Source organism: Dermacentor albipictus, chromosome 10, assembly GCF_038994185.2.
Source record: "Dermacentor albipictus isolate Rhodes 1998 colony chromosome 10, USDA_Dalb.pri_finalv2, whole genome shotgun sequence".
NCBI lineage: Eukaryota > Metazoa > Arthropoda > Arachnida > Ixodida > Ixodidae > Dermacentor > Dermacentor albipictus.
This window is the reverse complement of record NC_091830.1, coordinates 10,327,424-10,346,389: the sequence shown is the minus strand read 5'-3', so window position 1 is coordinate 10,346,389 and position 18,966 is coordinate 10,327,424. Positions and strand designations below refer to the sequence as shown.

General features: G+C 46.6%; 1 protein-coding gene across 1 annotated transcript in view; it reads right to left on the bottom strand.

The window, feature by feature from the left end:
- Positions 1 to 55: 55 nt before the first annotated feature.
- The window catches only part of LOC135917914 (atlastin-3-like), a 39,666-nt gene continuing 20,755 nt past the window's right edge, over positions 56 to 18,966 (bottom strand). The window contains exons 3-13 of the mRNA XM_065451539.2: positions 17,700 to 18,024; positions 11,825 to 12,037; positions 8,987 to 9,205; positions 8,690 to 8,854; positions 8,576 to 8,632; positions 8,450 to 8,521; positions 8,241 to 8,384; positions 4,706 to 4,951; positions 4,454 to 4,528; positions 3,551 to 3,622; positions 56 to 438 (exon numbers count right to left, since the gene is read on the bottom strand). Coding sequence (XP_065307611.2) covers positions 304 to 438; positions 3,551 to 3,622; positions 4,454 to 4,528; positions 4,706 to 4,951; positions 8,241 to 8,384; positions 8,450 to 8,521; positions 8,576 to 8,632; positions 8,690 to 8,854; positions 8,987 to 9,205; positions 11,825 to 12,037; positions 17,700 to 18,024 — 1,723 coding nt within the window. The 3' untranslated portion in view covers positions 56 to 303. The remainder of the gene's footprint in view (positions 439 to 3,550; positions 3,623 to 4,453; positions 4,529 to 4,705; positions 4,952 to 8,240; positions 8,385 to 8,449; positions 8,522 to 8,575; positions 8,633 to 8,689; positions 8,855 to 8,986; positions 9,206 to 11,824; positions 12,038 to 17,699; positions 18,025 to 18,966) is intronic.

The following is an 18,966-nucleotide window of genomic DNA, read 5'->3' as shown; positions in this document are numbered from 1 at the left end:
AATTTCTCATTTTCTATGCACTCCCAGCGTCAGTGAAAAGGGACACATCGGGAAGAGGGAAACAACTTGATTGACAAACATGTTTATGACAAACAATACAGATTGGCGTAGCTGTGGCAGTGACATAACACACAAAACGACATTAGAGCGACTAGGAAATGCAGATCATCATGACAGAGAGATTCATAGTTCCACAGGACGTGAAGTTGTAGACTACGGTGACGAAATGTGGGAGTGTAGTTTATGGTCCCTTCGTTGCTTCAAAACAGTGCACACCTTCGTTCTAATCAAGCCCAGCGGTGTTTAGCATTGCTTCAGTCGGTCCAGCTCTGTTGGTCCGCGGGACTTTCTGCGCGCCTTCCCAAATAACTTCCTAAAGAACTTCTTTTTTCTTTTCTGCTTGCCATTGCCAGGATTCGCTGGTGACTCGTCGATCTCCTGCAAGGATCACACGAGAAAGGGCTCTCTTTACATAGACCAGGCCACTCGAGGAACAAATGCACGAAGTAAAGGACACAAACAAAGCGCTGAACACGAGCCTGGTTCTGTCATTCCGCACACATACATCTGCACAGCCTTGAAGGCTTTCTGGAAGGCCACCTTGTTCAATTCCTGCGCCACTCTGTCATTTCTATAGACACCAATCAAAGTTTAGAGAACACCGGAGTTGACATTTTTTCTGCTCGACTTAACTGGTGTTTTGCTTTCCGTCTGCCGAAATTCACGCCGTAGTTTCTCACAGAACTTGTGGCATGTAGTTATCTTCGCAAACAGCAAGTGGAATCCAGAGCAAATTGATGCTGTAAGATATTTGAGAATAGTGCTTTTTGCGACCAGGACAAATAGTAGTTGAATAGATCGTGACAGGCGTGAACCGAATGAAAGGCAGTATGTATGGTTTTCAAGTAGTTTTCCAATAATTGATCAAGCTTTATATCTTCCCGTCTTAGTATATTTACAACGTTAGTAAGCTTCTGCCATTACAGTGCGCATTAGGATACGTCGTTAATAAAAGGCCAAATTGAGAATCGGGACCAAATAAGCACCTGTCCATTCTTTCCAAATAAGTCCGCTGCTTGTCTCGCGTTGTTGTCACTCAATTTCTCTGTTTTAAATGTTCTTCCAAAGTTTCTTTTTTTTTTACTGGCAAGCGCTTGATGTAAAAGACTTCTAAAATGCATTGAATCGCCAGCCATTAGTGTACTTGATTTCAAACTCTGACAATTTCTGCGAAACAAGAGCGAATGCTTTTCACGACAATGTGAGATGACAATATAAAGCTTCCTCTGTAGCCTTCTGAGTCTCTATTACTATCTTCATGCATTTCTTTTTGTTTAACTAAATTGTGTTCTTTACGTAACGAATCAGAAACGATTGCTCATTTTCATATTTCCAACCACCACACCTCCTCGCCATGTAGAAGGTTTCTTGCACTTCAAACGAGAAATTTAGGCTTGAATTTATCAACATTAAACCCGTTGTCTCTTTGTACGTCTCAGTCGAGCGCCAGTCACATTCCATAAGGGCAGATCTGCATAATTCCACTGAAGGTGACAAGAAGGTAATGACGCAGGAGGTGCCACGGAAATATACTAAATAGTTATGACAAAAATATCTTGTCCTTACGTCACTGAATGTCCCATCTGACAGCTTGTTCTATTGGACTGTTTGTTTTAATTTCTTTTTTGCAGTTCGTACTTTTTATTATCCCCCCTATGGCTAATCTCCAGTACGAGGAATGCTTTGAGGCCCCGACCACAGCTTTGCGGCAAATATGGGAGTGTTTCGCAAGGGGTGCGTTAAGGACTTATTCGAGAGCATCGTATACTGACCTGCTTTGTACCTGAGTTGACGCAGCTGTATGGATACGTATCGCAATGAAATTAATCACTCGCTGGACGAGTAGTGAAGTTGGAATAATGTGTACATTCTTGACTGTGCCCTACGCATTACTCTGCGTGTATCGTCGGAAATAGTGCATTCAGTGGCAGTACATTTCTATTTCTCCACGTCTATGTATGTAGGTATCTATGTACCTGTACATCTATGTGTATGTATGTATGTATGTATGTATGTATGTATGTATGTATGTATGTATGTATGTATGTATGTATGTATGTATGTATGTATGTATGTATGTATGTATGTATGTATGTATGTATGTACGTATGTACGTATGTACGTATGTACGTATGTACGTACGTACGTACGTATGTATGTATGTATGTATGTATGTGCATGCGAGTGTGTGTGTGCCCGTGTGTGCTTGTGAATATGCATGAACTTGCAGAAATTTATGTACCATCGCAAGTGCCTCTTGAGCGATGCAAACGATTCCTTGACTAACGAGTGCAGTTCGTGACGTATTACACTCCTTCCGAAATATATAAACGTTTCTTTTCTGTTTGTTTCACGCTATATATAACTCGTTAACGCCTCTGAGACAGTGTCATGCTTTTCAGTTCCATGATTTGAAGCGTGAAGCTTTCTGCTATCCTTTTTAAGCTAACCCACGGCGGTTAAGACATCGGTTTCCGCCACAGTAAAGAGTTCTCGCCCTGTTTAGTGCAAGATAAGCCGATGCCCTGCGCTGTCTTCTTTCTACGTACACGCACCAAGCTACGCCCATTAAAAATCACGCGACGCGATGAATAACGAGCGCGCCTCTCGACGCTGGTTCGCGCTTGCTAGCTCGGGTTTCGACGGAGCAGAGCAACCGAAAAGGAACACCTGTTGCCGCGTGATTACGTGAGGGGAGATGAAATCGCTGGTACGCCGATTCACCATCGCTTTCGGAAGCTTGTGTTATGCGCGCGTTCCTTGGCCGCTCCAGCTTTCGCATGCCTTCTAACTGCCTCGGTAAGGTCAAGTAAAAACGCGCTCGCTTGCCCGCAAGGAGCTCATAACTCGAAGGACGGCTCAGCGGCTTTCGAATGGACATTAACGCTTTCGCATTCACAACTCATACGAAGTGCTTAGGTGTCCTCGGATCTTTCAATGTAACGTGACTCTGCGCTGGCGTTGGTGTAAGCAATGCCTATAGTACTCGCCTTACGACACAAGTCGCTGCTTCAGCTGGACTGGTTGAAAACATTATGTCAAGAAAACATAAATATTGGAATACAGGAGCCCTCCAAAGAACTCTAGGTGGTCATCATTAATGCAGAGTTCCCCGCTACAGCGTACCTCATAATTATATCATGGTTTTTGGACTTGATCTAGCAGAATTCATCTTTTTACTTATTTATTTCGAATGCAAGGAATACATATTCTTTGCATTTTGCCTACATTCACTTGCTAGAACATTAAAGAAGAATTACTTGATCTCTTCTCGCAAAAAAAAAATTTCCTGTTCATTCGATGATTTTTCTTACTCACATTTACTCTCAATTGCACATTATTTTACAAAATGAGCACAACTTAACATTTTTACAATAGCATCTATCAAGCTGAAAGGCCAGCTCCAAAATATTGCCTGAATGTCCGATGAAGGGCATGCGCATACCTTCAACGCCTGTTTAAACCGACCGCTCCTCACCCAATCACTTACCTCCTCCACTCTGTTGAAGGACGTCTCCTTGACTGCAGAAATGCCTTGCCGACTTCTTAGATTCGTGGTTGCCTGCAAGACAAGAATACAAGTACGAGTTTTAGGTGCATTAGGTGAGGTCATTAGGTGAGGATTATTTGCGCATGCCTTGAAAGCTTACTTCATTTGTAGTGTATAATTAGGTTTATTTGGTGTTTGTGTGATGTACCAGTTTTAGAGTTGTTTTCACGCCATCATGCATTTCCAGGGTTCGTTATCGCCATGCAAGAGGTTTTGTATGGGTGCATGATGATAGTTGGCGTTGGCGTCCCTCTGTCATTTCTTCCTGTGTGTGTGTTTTGCTGCACTATACCGAATACCGTTCCACGACGACCAACCAACAAGCCCATGTTGCCACCCTCAAGGGCGCGATTCCGCGAAGTCGCGTCATTTTTTTGCCCCTGTAGACACGTTGGTGTGTGAAGAGATTAAATTCATTTCATATTGTTGCAAGCGGACTGCTATTCCGTTGTTCATGGCCTGTGTCGACTATGGTGAAATCTATCCAAATTGTTCAAATCCTTTGACATTCAAGAAAGGGCGATGTACGCAGGAGGATAGTGACCTGAAGCGTATAATTAGCACTGCGCGAACAGTGTCTCAGCAGTCAATCTTTCCCCGCGAACACGTGGTTGCGTTAAGGCTCTGGCGAGGACAAGTGCCCCTACCAAAACGTAGGCACCCAAAAGTCCTCTGTTGACCGCTGTTGCTCACTTTAGTTTATGTGACCTATCGCTAAAGCGCCGCACGCTCACCTTGTTCATTTCACCTTAGTGACACTTTCTAACAATAATTTCTTGAGAGTTCCCTGCGCTATAATCAATCGCATCTAGCACGACACGCGATTAGGTTGAAGTAGGTTACCCCGGCAGAAGTCTTCTGGCGCCCATCAAGCAATTCGTCGTTGACTTCCACTAGGACAACCCCTTCTTCGATCTCCTGAAAATAGAAAAGCGCTATCTAGAAAATGCGTATCGGAGGGATCTAGAAAGGGATGCTGATGACAAGGCCATCGCTTGCATCCTAGGAATACGAACACGAGATAAAACAAAAAGCTCAGTGTGGAGAGCGACGAGTAGAAAAAGAGCCCTGCGGTGGGGCCGAAGTGGGGCTCACGTGGCTCTCCTCTTCCGGGGTGCTCTTGCACCCTTTGAATCCGGTCAGCGAGAGGTTGACCAGTACCACGAGGGCCGCGATTGCGCAACAGCCGGCAGCCACTGGCACCCCGGCCGCCACGAATGCTCCAGTCCCAATTGTCAAAACCGTGGCGCCACCGAGCTGCGCATTCCTGCAGCGCTTGGACACCAGACATGACTTCATCGTCATTCGAGTGGCAAAGTCCTTGAACCACTGGTCGATCTCCTGCAAAGTGCAGCGAACCGTAGTCACTTGCGAGATCCTTCACCAGACACCGTTGCAAATTTTGCTCAGACGCTGGAAGTTGTAGCGTGATGTCCACGGAGCGTCGCACTGCAAGTATTCTTGAAATAGGTTCATTATTAAAGGCGACAGGATACATTGAAATGTCATGTTCTCATGCTGCCGGGAGGCGAGCTTCACTGCCAACTTATGCGCCCTCTACTTCTGACACGACTACACTCATGCACAATTTTCTGTGGCAACGAAAGAAAAGCTGCAGAGGCAAAGGGCGCACAAATAAGAGCGCTTCCCAAGGTAGTGCCACATTTTCATCAGCCTTCTTTTAAGCTTGGCAAGAAAAACCGTAAACACCATATTTACAACAGCAATGAGGGGCACATTTCCCTTATTCTTCTGGGTTTTTTTTCTCCCAATGACTCTGCGCAAATGCAAACGCGCTGCACGTGGAAGTCAAGCTGATTTCTTACTATCTGGTCCAAAAATCCGATAACGTCGTCTTATGTTGCCGCATTACTTGCTGCAATAACACACGTGCATAAGCTCCACTCCCGTGGTTTTGCCTTAAAGTTGTGTCATTACTTCCCTGCCTTCTCCCATACTGAAGCCGAGGCACCACGGCACGTTTAGTCGCGAGCCCCACCACCTTTTCCCCCTTCTTCTTGCTTATACTGTGCGTTTTAAATTGTGGCATTGCTCTTTCTGCAGGGGACGATTTACCTAAGTCCCGCGCTGCACTCAGGGACGTTGCAGGGAGTGCGTTTTGCGTAAGACACAAGCCCGCGAATACACGGAAAATTGCCGTGCGACTTGCCGCTCGAGGCACTTTGCGTATATTCGCGAGATTCTTTCACACTAGAAAAAACGCTTTCACGTAGCACTTATAGGGCAACAGAAAGATGTATCAGCAGTTTCTCATGTCGCTCTGCAATTTTCTAAGTGACACCGTTTCACCTAACTATAATATTTGAGAAGTTGACTGATCCATTAAGACAAATTATGTAATTAGACGGAATACAAAAAGCTACTCGGAGTACATCCAAGCGGCGGCAAACATTGCCTTTCTTCTGTCCAGCTGCGTGGCATTTGCATATTTTAATATCTTGGTGGATGATAGCTGGGAGATCCTGTTATAGAGTAACAAACGCTTTAGTCCAGTGCTTGACTAATGAGACCTAAGGCCCCAAAACAACACTAGGACTATGAATACTCCTGTAATGGAGGGCTCCCGGGAGCTCCTCAACCCAAAGTTCGGTTGGCACGCCTTTTGTTTCGGCCTATCGGAGTGCAGCCGCCGCACCAGGGAAACGAACGCACAACATAGTAGCTGAGCAACATAGCCGCTCAGCAACAACAACGCGTTCGGCAGTGTATCGGTAAGCACATTTGCTTAAGAAGTTTGAACTATGGTATGAATATACAAAGCGTACTTGCTTTCAGTGTGTGTATAAACATATTTCCATAATGAACCATTGTGATACGAATACTTTCCGTGGGACTATGTAACTAGCTTCGCGCAACATTTAAGTGGATGACAATTAATTTACCATATAAAAATACTTTTGGAGTCGCTTTCTTACGCATCGGTCACACCACGGACAGATTTTAACCCCCAACAATTCCCTATTTGATCAACCAAGTGGTTGTAAAAGACTCCCCCCCCCCTTTTATTTACATTCGTATTTTATGGGATCAGATGGCACCATTCACCTTTCCACATTTTCTTTACGGAGATAAACAGCAAGGACACCAGTGGTGAAGACGAGCCATGCAACAAATTGTGATGAGCCACTGTAATGTTGTCACAGAGTGCATGCCCGCGTCCCTCTCGGTATGGCCGCCAGTGTCGCCTCAGCTACAGCGCCGCTTGCACGGCGATGGGGAGAGAGCGCTCCCCATTGTCCCGAGCTCGCACGACCTGTTTGGTCACGTGTGTCGCCTGAGCGCGGCGGAGGGATGAGGTGGCTCGGCGAGCAGCAGAGCAGCTTGGAGGACGAAGGAGCGGGGTCGTGCACCGGGAGACAGCTGAAGATGTGGTCGGCAGGCTGAAACCTCCAGGCCGAAGTCTTCGCCGTTCGACCGACAGACGGTGCAAGTCCGTCAGGATCTTCGGCAGCGAGGTACCAGCAGCCCGACGCTCTTCAGATCGGGATCTCGGCAAGCACGCCCCAGATAAGCCTCGTGTTCCAGGCCACTCTCAGAACTTTCCGCCGGACTCTCTTTTCTAATCGCGTTTAATCTTTCATTTGTTTATCCATCGCGTGTTAATTTTTGTATGTTCTGTTAGTGTAATGTTTCCCGCGTTTATTGTCACGTGTATTTTTCATTTTTGTCGCGTATTTTGTTTAATATTTCGCGAGTGTAGGATTTCCCACGTGGTGGGCTTAGTGTCGCGCGAGCGGCGTCAGTGCGTGTGTTGTGTGACCAGCACGCCTTCCGCGAACCAGGCCCCACTGCTGGCGATTTGTATGTCCTTTTTTCGAGTATGTCTCGCGCATGATTTTATTGTATTAAATTGAGTGTGTGTGTTGTTTTACGTCGCCTCCCGTCTCATGGCTCTGGTTCACGGTCAATCAGGCGTGGACCTTATCGCCGGTCAGCAGTCGAACCCTCACTAAACGCACGCGGGGTGGGTTTCTTGTCGCCCCATCCCCTCCGGTTCGGAGAGTGCGAACTACCCCACCATAAATCTTTGACAAATGTGCACTCATTCGCTCGCGCACTCCTTGCGCAACAAAATCACGCCTAACAGTCCGTCTTTATATATCGTGGGATTACATTCTCCAAGCCGAACACCAAGGAAAAAAATCCTTGACTTACGCAACGCGAAATAATATAACTCTGCGTTGTGTCTGTGTTTTCTTTCCCTCCGTGTGTGGTATTTCGCGCGCTCTAAGTCAAGGACGCATTACCAGCTCGCTCTGTTAGCCACCCTTCTAAAAAAAAAAGCACGTCTCTTTCTCCTTATTGTTCCCCTTATTTGCCTTTTTTATGACAGTGATGCCTCACATATTTCTAAAAATGTCGTGTAATCAGTGTTAACGTCGTTGGCAGCCGAATTGAAGGTTTCACAGCAGCAAAAAGAAATAACAGAAGCACGGCACTTTTCATGGCTGAAATTGCCGCCGCGGGACTTGGGAAGCACATGGCCTTGCACTCTCTTACACTTTACAACGTGGATGAGCAACTCAGTCGGCAGCCGCGGTCATCTGCCTGATGTCTCTGCAGTAGCGTCAGCAGCGCCAATTGATTTACGGTGGCAGCGCGGACGTACCTTTGTGAGCCGCTCCAGATACGGCTGGGAGAACTCATCCCCGCCCATCTTGGCAGTGTTCTGGAACAAGTCCAAGGCGCGCTGACGTTCACGCGCGTGGCAGCTCCTGAGCCTATCCGCGCTCATCTTGCCTCCCTTGCACAGCTGCAGTTTATGTAAAAAAGGTTCCTTTGGTTTAGAACCACCTATAACTGCCAGTGTCAACTCACTTGTTTCATGTTGGTCCTATAAAGCTTCAGCGCTTTGAACACTGCCGCCAGGTTGTTCGCTTTAGCTGTCGCCTGAAAAGGAAGCAGTTTATGAGGAATAGCTTGCTACAAGGCATCGCGGCTGACCTGTAGCACGGACATTGGCTCGGGAAGTTCTCCTCCATTGAACACTTCGATATAGGCCTGTAAAACCGGAAAGCGCAAATGAGCTAGGACGTGCAGAGAAGTAAGGTTACCTACCTTCATATAAATGGTAAATTCCCGGCAAGTGATGTCCTGACCATTTATACTCTTGGAAATCAGATTATCCGGATCTAGAAGTGAGGAAACTAAGTCCTGCAGTTGTTGCTTGAACTCCTCGTCGATATCCGCAAGACGCCCATCAAACGATACACCAGTCGCCGCCTGTAGAAAAGGAACCGATTATTTAATTACATGATACGTGAACAATTTGCCAACTCAGTGCTATGCTGACGCAGCTTTCTTATTGAAGCGTACACGAGGAGTTTCACACAAGGCCAAGTGGGGATTGCAAACCTTTCTGCCAGGATGGGGCAACAGGAAGCAGTCGATGTCCGTGAAACTGGAATGGATGTACCGCCGCAGCTGCTGCAGCTGCTCGGGCTGCTCCTCTGAAATCTCCAGACATCGCTCCAGGATCTTACGCCCACCGTCAGCACCGTACTCTGCATCCCTTAGGTGATACCAATCCCGCACCAAAAATAGCAGCTTTTGGAAGGGCTTGCCAGCCCTTTGCTGCATAAGCGGAGAAAGAATGGAGAAATGAGGAAAATATAGACGGTGCTCACTTTCTTTCCATTGAAGGTAAGTGTAGAGCTAGAGAAAGGAACTGCAGTCATGAACACAGACAGTCAACTCTTCCTTTGTAGGGTGTAGTGCAATAAACACTAACGTATCTCATCACTATGCTCCAGTTTCAGGTGATTCATGTGCCTCCTATCGTTTTCCTTTCTATTAGTGAATCAATAATAACAACCCAAAACGTTGTCGATAAGCATCACCTGCCTGCAAACTCGTACACTGTATGCAAGGAGCTTGAAATATTGCTATCACCTCTGAATAGGACGTCAATTTTCTTGGCAGTGCTACTCCCATGCCGAAGCATTGGGGAAACTTTTAAAATTAAAAGTTTGCGCATGTTGGCTTTTCATTCATGTAATAGTATACAGCAATGAAAGGATAATGACAAGTCGGGCTCTATCCTTTCGCTGTGCTTGCATTTCTGTTCGCTAGTATACAATGCGGCAGAACCTGTTAAGACTACTTCAAATAAGGTGGTCTACGTATGGTAGCGGACTAAGGGATAACAATTATTATTATTACTATTTAAAAATAAAAATAAAACACAATTTTGTCTAATTGTATGCTTCTTCAAAGTACAAGAACGGGCCTGCCAAAGTCACAGTGGTTGTGTTGCTGTGCACAGTGATTCATGAGCCATGTAGTATTTTTCTTTGTTTTATTGAGTCAACATCAACGAACATGACCAATTCCCTGACGAAGACAGGCACCCTTGTCGAAAGCATGGCTCTAGCATGTAATAGATCCCTTGTTCAATTACCGTTAATCACTCTGAGTCTCCATCTCCTGCGCACCTGTCTTGCCTGGATTACTTCAAGTTGAGCCACTCTTGGCATTCGCAGCATGGCGTGATGCTTAGTTCACGGCAAGTATGGCTTCGAACTAGTGAAATACTTTTTTTGAGGAGGGGGGGGGGGGGGGGTAGCCGCAAAGTGTATGGGGAATAAAAGAAAATCAGTGAAATGCTGGATTTCCCATAATGGTGGATGTAAGCATGGAATGGCAACCGGCAAAGCAGATTAGTTGGAGGTGATACTAGCCACAATCTTAAAATGGGTGTAGTGCATGCTTGTAATGGCACACCATACCTCACCACACCGCACCAGGCCATACTGTGCACGGGTCCATATGGATGCTGCCCAGCTAGAAGGAAACCGGCTGTAGGCCTAACGACAGGCAGTGAAAGACGCCAGGGAGAGAGCGCATTGCCAAGCTAGAAGAAGAATGAATTGAATTCGCGGGTTTCACGTGCAAAAACCACGATTTAAATATGAGGCACGCCGTAGTGGGGTCTTCGGAAATCTGCACCACCTGGGGTTCTTTAACGTGCACCTTAATCTAAGCACTTAGGTATTTTCGCATTTCGCCCCCATCGACATGCGGCCATCTAGGCCCTGTATCGACCCCGTGACCTCGTGCTTAGCAGCCCAACACCATTACCGCTAAGTCACCGCGGCGGCTAGAAGCGCCTGAAGCAGGGGGTTGCGTGGCGCCATCTCTCCAGGCGACGCGAAACACGCACCACGGAACTCGCGGACCACTGGCGTACTGAGTTCAGTGCCGAAAGATGACAATGAAGCGTATGGTTCCCTGCATCTTCCTTTTGAATATCACTACTGGGAATGACAAAGAGAACTTCAGCGCACTAGAAGTTACAGTTTGAGTGATATTGTGTACAAACGTTAGGAAGAACAAGGAAGGAATATTTTTTGTAACTTGTTTGAGCAGCAACTAGCGCGTGTAAGGCGGTCCTGTACAAAGGGTTGGGCGAAAGAGACCTAATTTTTAAGGTTCTGACTGGCTGCCCGGGTGACCTCGTTTTGTGCTAGGAACTTGCCCGGATGTACTGGTTTGAATGCCCGGATGACGGCTCTGGCTTTTTGACTCAAGGTCACATGAAGGTCGCCGACCACGGGAGCTAAAAGTATTTCATGCTCAAAAAGTTTCTAACTCTGCGCCGTGCAGGAGCTGCAACAATTCCTCTACAAACTTATATTCTGTCACCTAACGGTTACACTTCTCAAGTACATCTGGCTTCATTTTAGCGTTTCTTAACATATTAAGCCGCATTGACCGCATTATATGGCGCAACAAAAGCAGGCGTACACTATTTGACGTTGACGAAGGAGCTGAGCGGTTGGGGCACGTTTCTTGGTTGACTTCTGTGAATCCTCAAGCACAGGTAACAAGTGGTGTAGGGACCCCTCCAGCCCGAATCCACCGAAGAGATGCTTCCTGCACATGGTTAAAGTTACTGGGAAGGGAGCAGACACACGAGGGAATTAAGACGCGTGTGTCCCATCGTAGGCTAGAATTCAGTGCTTGGTGATGAGCGCAGGGATCTGATAGAAGAAATACAGATGTCTCAAATGAGGCACGCGATCAAACCAGTCGGTCTGCCATGCAGTCGAAACGATTCCGACTGTGCCCCCGATCCCACTACGCCTCAACTTCGAGATTTGTGGATGTGTGAAGTCTGTGAATTTCTTGAAAGATTTGTAGAGTTTACACATCTTTTCAGTAAATGACAGGCCACTAGCTGTCGATACATACCTGTTGCGCCAACCGGCCGTAGTCAACGAAGAGCTCCAAATACTGGAGGTCATTTTCTTTAATGATTTGTGAGAGGTTGTAGACAAGTACCGAGCTCATCATTGTGCTCAAAGCGAAGATGATTGCCGATTCCTTAATCGTGGAGTGATTGTCGTACATCCCTTGGGTGTCCATTAAAAGCACAGCTATCTCCTGGTCTTTAGACGTCTTGACCTGCAAAAGTGCCAGTAGCAGTACAACATGCATGATTTCCAGCGATAAACACTGCTAGAAAAAATATTGTGTAAATGTGTCATGTAGATCTACTTACTTGTTGCGATAATATATTGCATAAGAATCTACAGCACAGTAATTACCTCAACTTGTTAGGTGTCGACATGTTGGGTTTCAGCGAACCTCCGAATACATTTTTGGGCTGCAGGATATGTACCAAGAAAGAGCAGAACAGCTTATCGTCGCCAGTATATGCAATGAATGGGGTGCAATTATGAAGGCAGGATGGTTGTTTTACAAAAAATACTCAAGAAAACTTCAGCGAGAGCTAGGATTGACCAATCAACACAAATCGTAATCTTGGTACAGCATTCTTTTGCAGGTGTGTTGAGTCACTGTCGTTGTCTTTAAACATTACAGCGACAGAAAATATACATTAATTTGGCGGCACGAGTTCAATAATTCAACGCAAATGACCTAACGCCCTTAGAGTCGACAAACGGGTCATGCTCCATTCAGAGCTAAGGTTATAAGAGAATTTCACCGTAAATCTCTTGTTCCTGTATTGTAAAAAATTCCCGCAGAACCCATCTCGCGAATAATGTCTACGTTATTGCGATTAGCATTGAAGTTATGTAGCGATACACTGCACTGCAATCGCGAAAACTGGCATGTATGAAACCTATACGCTTGAAGTGCGTGGCAGTGTACAGTGCCAAGGCTGGTCCATGCCGGAGACTTGTGGCGAGTCTCTGTAACCTATCGCCTGGGGGCAAGGCGTTGATCATTTCACTCACGAATGAAGTTCGCTGTTTCCATTCCAACCGACTTACAATCAAGGGCATTCACCAGTGCAAAGTTCACCAGGGCATTCCCAAGGTGGCGAACTGAGACCAAAGTTTTAAATGGCCGGGGGTTGTAGCGGACCCTTGTAATCCAGCCATGGAGGCCTCAGCATGGAATAATGTCCCTGAGCTCAGCCTACAGTCGTGATGTGGCCGGGGGTCGTGGCGGACCCTTGTATTCCTGCTTCAGGGAAGCCTTAGCAGAGAATGAGTAAATTAACCAGACCACAGCCTGAAGTGGCCGGGGGGCTTGACGGACTCCTGTGATCTAGCTACACGGAGGCCTCAGCATGGAATGGCGTCCTTGAGAGAGTTCATAACCGTACTGTTAGGCCCGGGGGACGGTTCTGCGCCCCTGTAATCCAGCCTATTGGAGGCCACAGTGCGGAAGTCGGTCCATCTCGTAAGCCGGTCAAGGGAAAGGCCGGCGACCATTCATGGTCCAGAGGTGCCTGAACGATGCGGATTGTGGCGTGTCCGTGTAATTCAGCCTGGGTGGAGTCGCGGCCTCTGGATCTGAGCTCTCCCCACCTCCTAGAGGTGCGTCACGGGCAACGTGCGAGTAGAGTCGGATGCTCGCACAGCCTGTAGTCGGAGGGCTGCGGTCGCAGAGAGAGGGAAAATACGGAGCCCTATATGTTTCGGCACCCGGCAAAACGCGCGGGATGTCTACCCCCTCCTGCTATCCCGGTGCAGGGAATGTGCCCAGGTGAGCAGAACTGGCCATCAGTTGCGGCAGGGCTGGTCAGCTTAGCAGGGGGATAACGTTAGCTGAACCCTTGTCAGCGTGGGTCGTTTCGATGCGACTCATGCGGCTGAACTAGTTCCTGCTATCTGCAGCTTAAAGAAAGGGTGAACCCTGCACCAGGCTGGACGTCAGGGATACCGGAGTACTGGCAAGGAAGTATTGCTTTCCTTGGGCCTAGATAACTCTGGGCCCACCTGTTGATGCTCGGACAATTCCTAGCACAACTATTGCTACAGGTGGACCCTGTAGCTAAACATGTCACCGGTAGCCCAGCTATATATATATATATATATATATATATATATATATATATCCACACAACAGTTCGATTCCACACAAGACTACACAAATTTTAAATGATTTTTTGTAATTGAAGAGCGGCACGTAGCTAGTGGCATATGCAGCGCTCAAAGGTAAAGTTGGCGCCAAGAGAGAGAGAAAAATGGAAGAAAAGACAGGGAGGTTAGCCAGGACCTGCTGGCTGCCCTATGCTGGGGAAAGGTGAAAAGGGAATAAAAGGTGAACCAATAAACAAATGAAAAATAAATCGAGACAAATTGACACAAGAACGCGATGCTACGCCCTACAACTTTCAAAGTCTGTCGCACAATTCACAAGCCCTTAAGAACTTGAGCAGAGCCCTTAGAGGGACTGACAACAAATTTTAATGGTACCCATTTTTTGTGTAATGAAAAGCTTACCAGCCAGAGTGTCTAATCATGAAGTGCTAACGCGGACAAGGCTGTGGAACATTTCTATGGAAATTTTTTGATCAGCAGCCAAGATGTAGTCATTCTCTGGAAGCATGCTGAATACAGTTATACGCCGATAGCATGATTATAGCGATTATGCATGATTGCTATTATACGCCGTCATTAGTAGGAGGGAGACGACAAGTGTGACCATAGCTGTATGTCACAACAGGCGCGTTAGTTCTTCAATTCTCCACCCCCGCATCCAAGGTATACACGCTTATTAAGCATCGCTTCTTTAAGAATGGGCCTCAAGCCGACGTGCTGCACCGTTTCGCAAACGGTGGGGAACGTGACCTTGGGTACATCCAGACCACGTGAGTTGTGCGCGTTCGTGACTGCTGTTTCGTGTGTGATTAAATTGTTCGACGGAGAACGTGACCGCTGGTAGGTTAGAAACCATGGCGGCTACACACCCGGGCTACGTGAAGCAGGCTGCATCCACGGGTGTTGTTTTGTGTGCTATTAAATTGCTTGCCAGTGAAGGTGACCGCTAGCAGAATCTGAACCACGGTGGAAGCACGCCCGGCCTACGCCAAGCCGTCTTCGTCCGCAGCTATTGTTTTTTGTGATCAAATTGACGGCCGGTCAAGGTGACCGCCTGTGGAGTCTGAACTACAGCGAGATCCAGTGTGCGCATGTGGGATCCATGTCTGGACGACAAGAGGTGAACGCCGATGCCTCGAGAGGTTTATAAAAATGTGCCAATCCGACACTTCGGCAGTCTGCTCAGGGGACGATAAACGAACGCCGAGCAGCTCCCGGGCAAATAAGTTGCCGACCACGGTGCTGCCGACATGACGCCCTGACACAGAACACCGCCAGCCGCCGACGTCGAGGCGCCGACTTCGAGGGTCACTTACGGGCTGCATCGGTTGGGACGGACTGTCAGCGCGCCCGGTTTGCTGCATGTCCCTTTTGACTCTGTAGACTCTGGACTCTAAATATTTCCTTTCCCAATTATTCTTTGGAAATGTAGTTTGAACTGATGTTCATTGTTCACCTTGCGATTGCACATCGTAATTGTTCAACGTTGTTACACCTGTTCTTTGGAATTGTGACTTTACTGTTTCTGTCTAACATATTTACATCCACTACTTCATAACGCCCGTTTGTTTTGTTGCTGGGGAATCGCATTAAATTACCGTCTTTGCTTGATTTCATCAGGCCTTTGTCTCATTCACGACGACAATTGGCGAAAGCCAGGCTCTAGACTCCACCTCCTTATGCCACTACTCAGGAGGAGCTAACGCATCGACTCTGAGTCAGGACACTGTAACAGAAGATTTTTTTATCAAGTTGATGTTCCTGCGATTCATGTTCCCCGAATTGTTAAATTATTTCTGCAGTAATAGCGACGTGCTTTCGTTGTTTCCTGTCCAACTGCTTTGGTATTTAATCAGTCAAAACGAAACCAATCGGATCGAAAACGAAACGAACCCGTTACATGTGATACGGAGTTCAGCGTGTTGCCGTAACCACGCGTGCGTTTTGCTTTCCGAGGCATACAATAATGCGCGAGTGTCTAATAATACATCAACTGCAGATTTGATTCTTTCAAACATCACTTACAGCGCGTACATAGACAGGGACCAAAAGAACGACGAGAACAAGCACTGATTTCCAGTCCTATTATCATTTGAAAGAACCTAGTTTCCGTTCGCAGATTGATCGGTTGAGCGCGGCAGGGTGTCTTAGAAACCTACTTGTCTCAGTCCCGGAGAACTAGCGTAGTAAGTCAAGCACTGATCCTCACAGCATTGAGCCTCAGGTACATGATCGAAGAAACAAAACAGCTGTTATCCCGTACGTTCATGGGATCTTGCACTAACTTAAAGAAATAGGACAAAGAGCAGGTATCGATGTTGTTTTCTCTGCTCCCAAAAAACATGCCCAGATGTGTGTCAGAACTAATTATGTTGCTAAGGGACGTAGGACGCAGTATTAATCATAGAAAAAAGTATACAATTTGTTCGAAAGTTGTTGTGTGCAAGATACCATTGAAATGCGACCGGTCTTATTTAGGGCAGACAGGTAGATGTCTCAATGTTAGGTTGCAAGAGCATGGCAATAAAGTGCGCAAGAGCGGGAAGGGTTTCTAGGTGTTCATTGCGCATAATGCGGCTGTATCCCGCTGTTTGAAGAAACCACTATCTTAGCTCGGCATACCGATGAATGCACTGGACTTATCATTGAAGCAGCAGCCATTGTTGGGAATGGCTCGGTTAGTAAGCCGTGAATTGCATTAACAGATGAAGAAGTTTTTTTTTTTTAGATCACACGTGCGCACTCGTTCATGCTAAGGCGGCAGTCAGGTTTCTTTGAATTTTGAATGCATACTCATGTCGGTTTTATGCTGTGAGGGGGGGGGGGGCGCTTTTGTCGTGGTGTCTCAGTATATATGCGTGTTACTCAAGATAAAAATGAGTTGGAAGTCAGCGCTTGTTTTCGTCGTTCTTTTGGTCCCTGTCTATGTACTCGCTGTAGGTGATGTTTGAAACAATGGAATACCAACTAGCTCGTACCCAAACCGTGCTGAAGATTTAAGCGATAATTATGCTTTACTTAATAACTGTCGACTTACATACAGAAATCTCATAGAATGCATCCGAAGTACCACGATTTCACCGCCAAGTCTCGCCACTTGCTGCTTCTTGAAACTTTCTCTGCCAATTTAAAGTTATAATTCCTACTTAAATCGCGAACAGCGTGCTAGATCACTACAAATCATGGTAATTTAATTTCCATCAATGTCTCACAACACATTCTGGCCAGTTGTCAGTCCCATTAAGTGCTTGAGGGCCGAAACCCGTCTGGACCAGTATCCTAGAACTTTTCCCTGTGCGAAAGGGCGGTTGTTTAGTTTTTCGAGCGTAGCCATCAAAAAGGTTCATTGAAGCGAAGGCACATACCCAGTGACCCAAGTTTACATGAGAGAGGTTCATTAAAGAGCACCACGCGCCCAGTAGCACATAACAAAGGGCCTGTGTTGGTGTGAAAGGTTCATCGGCACATACTCACACTCAGATACTTGGTAACACAAGTTGGTGCAGCAGCTATTTTCTTTTGAACGTAGTTCTCTCAGCACAGCAACCCAATGCTCGACTCGTTAAACCATGGACTATGCAGTCAATTAATTTGGTAGGAAAATTGAGACAAAGAAGCGGGCAAACACCGAAACACCGCCAAAAAGGCCTTAGGTATCGTAAAAAATGCTAATCGCATATATGTTTGTGGCCAGCAGTGCTGTTGGGCGGCACATTTCCTTTCCAGCTTTTGCACGTAAAATAAATGAATCAACAGTGAGGTCTCCTCACCAGAAAAACTTCGCTCCACACCAGGATCCCTGTTGTGTGACGTTGGCAGCCATCGCGCCATTGGAAGCCCCGCAGTGGAGCATCTGGATCCCCAAGCCAGACACTGCGACCCAAGTTGTGCAGGTATCGAAGGAAGAATCCCAGTAGGAATGACTTCCCCGTGCGAAAGCCGCCGGCCACTGACACGACCGCTATGGGCTTGTCCTTGACACGGTCATCCAGTAGAATGCGTTTCAACGAAACCTCGTCAAGTTCAAGGCGCTCTTCATTGATGCGGACGATTTGCAGTTCGTGGCCACTGCCAACTCCATCCGACCCAGAGCTCCTAAACATGTGACAGAGAATGCGTAGTAAGGAGATTAATAAAAGACATGAACGTTAATTTTGCACATTGTTTCCGCGACTCTGCATGGAAGTTTCTCAATAGGTAGTGCTGCATCAATGCGCTTAAATAGCCGTTATTGCTACCTCTCATTTCTACATGGAATGATATGTCTGAAACGGTTACTTAATGCTATTCTGAGAGCATCCTGCGGGCACTGCTTCCCGAGTTCAACTCTGCAGTTCATTAAAATTTCTTATCTTTGTTTTAGTTTCTTTAGTTGCTTTCATTTGCCTCACACTAGGTTGTTCACTATGTTCCACCTGCAGTAAGGCCTTGTTGGCACTGCAGGAAATTGTAAATAAATAAAATAAGAAAAGCAATAAAGGTGTCTTTGCACGGCCGAGTTGACTGGGCTAGCGTTTCCTGAACGACCATGAATTTCCCCATACAACCAACACAAGACGCGTGACTCAGCAACACTAAGTTATTCAGTGAGGACAACCGTGCCAAGCTCCTAACCACAGACTATGCACAAATCATCGATGATGCTTGTCACGTTGGGCGGATCGCCCGGCGCTTCTAGAAATCTATTTGATTTATTTAAAGAATAATGCACTTGAAGGTGTAGAAAGCATACATTTCTCGCCACGTGCTTCTATGCGTACTTTCCTGTCCATTATGCCACAATCACGCGAACACTTCTGTCGTGCCAATGCCAACTACTTCTTTGAGATTATCGCAGTGTTGATAATGATGGTGAATTCCATAATGGGGGATTGGCAAAGAAGTGCATGTTACATTTACAATAAATAATGGAAAAAAATACTGCATAACACGGCTGCACTATAGAGCACATGCACACGTACCAGTTTCCTTTACGCAAGAAATGCGGGAATTAAATGGGCCCATTTAGAGCCTTTCCTTAACCGCTTAAGAAAAGCT